Source organism: Chinchilla lanigera, unplaced genomic scaffold (assembly GCF_000276665.1).
Source record: "Chinchilla lanigera isolate Chin_1 unplaced genomic scaffold, ChiLan1.0 scaffold00113, whole genome shotgun sequence".
Taxonomy (NCBI): Eukaryota; Metazoa; Chordata; class Mammalia; order Rodentia; family Chinchillidae; genus Chinchilla; species Chinchilla lanigera.
Genome location: NW_004955514.1, coordinates 766,755 through 772,884, shown reverse-complemented (window position 1 = coordinate 772,884; position 6,130 = coordinate 766,755). Strand labels below are relative to the sequence as shown.

The window sequence follows — 6,130 nt, the reverse complement described above, 5'->3', positions numbered from 1 at the left end:
CGGGGCACAGTCGCGGGCCCGAACCCCCGCCGCTCTCGCAGCCCGCGAGTCCCCTCCGAGTCCCCGGCGCGGTTACTAAACTTCTAATTATGATTCATGCGTGTGATAATAATTTAATAACCGAGGGGCCGGGCAACAGCCATTAACCTCAATTAAGCTCATTAAGCGGTGACCCGGTCGGCCTGCAGGCAGTGTGTGAGCGTGAGCGTGCGTGTGTGAGCACGTGTGTGCGTGCGCGTGAGCAGGCGTGGGTGGCCAGGTCGACGCACCCCGGAGCACCTCCTGCGGCCTCCTCTGCACCCTCAGACCCTGCGCGGACCTCCCGAGCCCCGCTCCCTCCCCTGCACGCGATGGCCCAACTACCCGGAAGCTCTGGGTACGGGATGGAGAGGGGCCCCTGCCCCGTCTGAGGCTCCCGGAGACCCCCGCGGGTGGGAAGCAGGATGCGATGTGGCCCCGCCCTGGTGACAGGGTCCACCCGTCCCTACCTCGTCCAGGAGGCACTGATTGAAGGGAAGTGACCCTGTGGCACCCGGGTGAGGGCGGGTCGCATGGTGCCACCCGCGTTAGGTGTCTGCAGGGAATGCCGAGGCTCCTCAGTACCAGACAGGGTGGAGATGAACAGGAAGTCGGGGGCACGTGCAAGCCTGGTAACGGCGGAGACAGAGGCAGAAGAGCTGGGCAAGAGGGGCACCGGGCAGGCGATGCTGGCCCCTTTTGTCCTGCTGCGCTGCCGCTGGTGAGGAGCAGCTCAGCGAGCCCAGGGGCTCACGACACCAGCTGGTGCATGTGGCAGCTCGCACTGGCTGCCTGGGCTGGACTCCGGGGGTGTGGGTTCCCGTGGGCGCCACACCCTCACCCGAAGTCCCAGACCAGGATGTAGCTGCTCACTGGAGCCTGTGCTCATGGGGCTGGGGCTGGGACTCCAAGGCAAGGGGCCTCGCTCAGCCTGATCCCGCCCAAGTCCCACTGCCAAGCCAGAAGTACACGTCCCCAGAGGAGCGATGGCTGGGAGGGAGGGCACGGAAGGAAGAATGGTGGATGGGCACCCTACCCACCGCATTTCTGACTCAGTGCTTCCCTGGCTGTGTGGGGCTGGGACGAGGGACAAGCATTACTGTAACCGTACAACATCGAAGCCTCAGCTCTGCGTGGGACTGTGCAGTGGGGCACTCTGCCAGCCCGTGCAGGGGCGCCTGGCCTGGGGCAGCTAAGGCAAAGCTGAGGTGGGATTTGGATGGCTGGATTTCCAGGGCAGAAGAAATGGAGGGAAAGAGCCCACCAGGGGTGCACTCTGTATCCCACTGGCTTGATCCGAGGACGTTCTGGAGTGGGGTTTGCACCTGCAGGTGTCTGTCAGCCCAGGGCAACTCCTCCTAGCATGCACAGCAGCTGTGTCCACATGGCAGGGAGCAGGCTGATCCATGCCAAACCACACATGCATGGATTCCAGGGTCTGCCCATGGGAGCCAAACAAGCCACCCATGGAGTGGGGAGCAGTGTACAGTGTACAGTGGGGTATGACCCTCACCCCACCTCTGGACCTACTGTTCTTAATGCAAACATGCTTTTGCTGCTTGCATCCCTCCACAAGGGCACACGGCCAGTAAGACACGCAGTGTTCTGGAGCCCACAGTCCAGGGCCAGAGCCTCAATGAACCGGTCAAGGTCATGGGTGTGTAAGGTGACACCATGTGAAGCTCAGGGTTGGGGGGCAGAATGGCACAGTGCTGTGGGGAGGTCAGGCAGCTGAGGGTACTGCCAGTCCCTGCTGGGCATGGGATATGGGTGCAGGGACTATGGAGGAGGCCAAGGACCCAGTTGGAAAGGGCCCATTGCCAGCTGCAGAGCCAGGGCATGATCCATAACAACTTTTGAAGGACTGTGACTCAGTTTACATTTGAGAATGATGGAAAATACAAGGGGGGGGCCAGGCTGTGACCAAGACAGTGAGAGGTGAGGTGGGCATCACCGTGGCTGGCACTCAGTGACAAGGCAACCCCAGGCCCTGCACTCTAGGGGGGTCCCCTGACCACACACCTCTAGATAACATGACTTGGCCTCCCATGGTTGAGGTCATGGTCATTCCCAACTCACACCCACCACAGTAAGGACACCTGAGCCTGCAGCCCAAGTGCTGGCAGGAAGGTGGCACCCTTGAGCCAGTGGCAGGTGAACAGGCCAGAGAGGGCAGGGGCAGTGAGGGGCATCAGGACAGCCTGACAGGCAGGCGCCTCTGGGCACCCAGCCTGGACTACCCCCCTCTGGCATTGGGAGGCTGGGACCCCATGGCCTGGGTTGCCTTGAGCACATGGTTCCTTGTCTCTGGTCTCAGCTGTTGTTCTGTGAGGTGCAATCCTCATGCCCCTGCCCCTGCCCCTGCCCCTGTGGTCAGTAAGTCCTTTGGAGTGCCAAAGAGAGGGCCAGTAGGTAGGGAGGTGAGGGCTCTGCCCTGGCACACAGAGCCACCCAGGATGCGCCCCGTTGTCCCCGCGCCGGCTCTGGCTGCGTTAAAGAGCCAGGCCTCACTGTTGCACCCCCAGCTCACTCTGCCCAGGAGCCAGGCCTGGGCTGCCCACATTACTTCTCTGAATTCCGGGCTGTGGAAAGGAGCCCCGAGAGCCAGCGACCCCGGGCAGCTCTGGGCCTCCGGGGGGCGGGGTGCTCAGGCACAGCTAGGGCATGTGACACACGCAGTGTCAAGACCCCACACACGGTCTGCCCCGCTTCCTCCCCGGTATCTGCTTTGGGGAGCAGAGCTCAGCGGGGGCCGCTGTCCGCGGTGCTGAACGCAAGGCGCTGTCCGTGGTTCTGGAGAGGTCGGCGGCTGGAGCGCTCTGCTTCTCTCCCTTCCTAGTGTGGGTGTCCTTTCTCGATGGCTTATAAACCTGGACGAGCGGTGTGTCTCACAGAAGATGATGATAAAGCCAGTACGCACAACGCTGCACGCTAATTCTCCAGACTCTGGTGAGCAACATGTGCGCCACGCGGCGAAGGGGTTGGACAGGAGAGACGAAGGAGCGCGGAGCCTCCGTCCGCCTCCCCTCACCGCGCCCTCCCCACGGAGGCAGCCCGGTGTCAGCACCTGGACCCAGTCCACACTCGGGAAGTTGGACACTCATTTGTGGACGGGATAAGACGCTGGTGGCCTGGGTGGGGTGTGTGCAGCACGAGGCAAACACTAGACACAGTGGAGGTGGTGGTTTGTGCACGTGCACAGCCAGAGATCCCTGAACACCACGCTTTCCTGCCTGTCCACAAGCGTCCCCAGGAGCAGGGTCTCCCGCCCACACCACTTGCACAAAGAAAGCGGCCACTTAGCTCATGAGGGGGGCAGCAAGATCTCAGAAGTCATGTGGAACCCACACCTACAACTGACATAGGCAGGAGGGGCTATTAGGGCAGGAGGAGTTAACAGCAGAGTTGGGGGCTCCCCCACTTGCTCTTGTCCCCCCAAATTTAAAACAGTTGTAATGCTGAGAAGATACCGGAAATTTAAGCCCCCACCTGCTCCTTCTCCTGGTCTGCTTCAGGACCCTGGCCATCACCCCTCCCCCTAGATTTCTACCCCTGTCACACGTCTACCCCCGCTCCTCAACCTGCGACCCGCCTGTCAGGAGCGGCACATTGCAGATGGGGCTGAGCAGTGATGGGAACATTTCCTGTCTGCCAGGCAGAGGCATCCCAGTCCCAGGCACGATGTCACCTGTCAGTGCCCACCTGGGGCCCCACAAGTGAGGCTGGTGGCTTGGAGATAACCTGAGATGGCAGATGGGCAAAGATTGCACAAATGAGGGTTTAATTGACAATCAATTGTGATTAGGAGCGAAAGGACGTCTTTATAGCCCCTGGGTTGCCTGTCGGGAGGAAGGGTGCCTCTTCTCTCTGGGGTGAGGCTGCTCCTCAGGGATGGGGCTATGAGGGTACAAGAGGCTGCCATGAGCTCCTCACATGCATGCTCCCCATCACCCTCCCAAGGGAAGCAACAGAGATGCCCTGCTAGCTCTGGAGGACCTGGCCCCTGCTCTGCAGCCTAACTTCAGACGGGCAGCTCATTACCCTGCCTGCTGAGGCCCCATTAGGATGTGCAGGGGCAGGGCGGGTGGAAAAGGGGAACTTTGGGACCTGCACATTTGGGGAAGGACACTAGCCCTGAGCCAGCCCTCCATCAGCAAGGAGAACCCTTAGTGGTCTGCTGGGAAAACCTTGTACAGTTGTACGTTATGCTATGACACATGATCCAGTGTGCTCATTACACATCCAATTTAATATGCTGTATATTTACTTTGTGTGGTGATAACCATCATGCATTATACTGTGTTTACACCATACAAAATATGTGGTGTGTGCATTGTCTTGAAAGTTGTTGTAGGAGGGCCAGATTCGGCATCCATTTCTACCACTACCTGTGGGTGTCTGGACCAGGGCTACCCGGGAACCCAGCAGGTAGGGTGTGGGGTTGTGGCTGCGGTGAGGGGAGCTGGTCAAAGCTATGGTGACAGGCGCTTTTGACCTGCACTGTGCGCTCTCAGAGGTCTGCCCAGCCTTCCCCTCTTCCCGGACCCGCGCCCGCCCCATGCCACCCAGCAGCTGGGCCCCCAGGGGAGCAGAGGAGGGATGGGACCCAAGAGTTCTACGGGAGCAAGCAAGTGGGGAAAGGAGCTGGCCGGGAGGGAAAGAGAGGGGGACGCCGCGCGTGCACTCTCAGGAGCCATGTGCCCAGCGCAGCTGGGTGCTCATGAATGAATCTGTGCTTATGTGGTGGTGTGCTTGTGAATGAGTGTGTGTGTGTGTGTGTGTGTGTGTGTGTGTGTGTGTGTAAGAGAGAGAGAGAACGGGGTGCGCACATCTATATTCACACTCAGTTGGGGAGGGGAAGGGGCGAGCAGAGACCTAGGTGGGGGCAGGAAGGAGATAATTACCTCCCTGCGATGAGAGATTACCCACCCTCCTTCCCCAGAGGTGATTTATAATTTAAAGATAAAGAATAATCAAGTCCTGGCAAGGAAGGACACAGTGTTGTGAGTCTTGATTAGATCGCGGGATGGACTAGCACTCGGGGAGCGCGGGAGGGGGAGGGCTCTCGGGCCGCCCAAGCCCCCGCCTCCCTGAGGCCCAGCAGGTCCGAGCTTGGCCCAAATTACAGCCAATCGGCCCCCCATTATTTCTCCCAACTTTTAATTTCTGTTTTCGAAGGATCATTGCCCGAGGTAATTGCAAAGGACCCGTCCTTGCGCGGAGCAGGCTCCGGGGACGCAGCGGGGAGGCGCGCACTCACCCCGGGGACGCGCGCGCGCTCCTCCGCCGGCTCCCACCTGGGTCCCCCGGAGGCGATCGGCTCCTCGGCGGCGGCGGCCGAAGCAGGAGGGCGACGCGGGCACCAGGCTGCACCGAGGGCCGCGGGGCCCGTCCCGCAAGAACGCAGCGTGCACAAACACTCGGTCAGGCGTGGACCTCCCGATTTGGCGGGGCGTCTGCCGTGTTCTTTCTGGAAGAAACGCGATTCCCTTACTTGAGGGGTTCGGCGTCCGCGCAGGCAGCCTGCCGTTCACTCTCTGTCTCCGGCCCATCCGTGGGGCGGGGGCGGCGGGCGGCCTCGCACTCCTCATTTTCCGATTCCACTTCTATGGAGCGACCCCGGGGCCGCTAGCCCCGCCCCCTCGGGGACTCGGCACAGCCCCAATTTGACGGCGCGCAGGGGGCGGGCGCCGACCGAGGGCTGAGACCCTGCGCCAGCGCCAACAGGCGCCCGGGGAGACCGCGCGCGGCGGGACCGAGGCCGCGGGGCGCGCGCGAGGGGCCGGGACCTGCGCGGCTTGGAGTCCACGCGAGCCCAACCGGAGCTGCGGGGCCGGGAGCCGCGGGGCCGCTCAGCCCGAGCCTGCGCTGGGCGGAGGCAAGACAGGGCCTGGGGGAGGACGTCCCGGCCACCTCGGGGCTCCCGGCCCGCGCCCCCTCCCCCCGGACCTCCGCGGCCTGGACCCGCGGTCCTTTAAAGCCTGGCTGTCTCCTCCCTCTTCGCGAGGAGGCGGCGCGCGGTTCCAGGCCTGGGGGGCTCGGCCACACTGCAGACCCGCTGCTACAGCCTGCGCCGCGGCCCCGCGCGTCCGGCCGTCCGGCCGCCGCTCGT

General features: G+C 62.3%; 1 protein-coding gene across 1 annotated transcript in view; it reads left to right on the top strand.

Annotated features, from left to right (window-relative positions):
* Nucleotides 1-6,130, top strand: part of Nkx1-1 (NK1 homeobox 1) — an 18,476-nt gene that overhangs the window by 8,751 nt on the left and 3,595 nt on the right. The window contains exons 8-10 of the mRNA XM_005408849.1: nt 307-431; nt 5,197-5,441; nt 5,699-6,128. Of these exons, the coding sequence (XP_005408906.1) occupies nt 307-431; nt 5,197-5,441; nt 5,699-6,128 (800 nt within the window). The remainder of the gene's footprint in view (nt 1-306; nt 432-5,196; nt 5,442-5,698; nt 6,129-6,130) is intronic.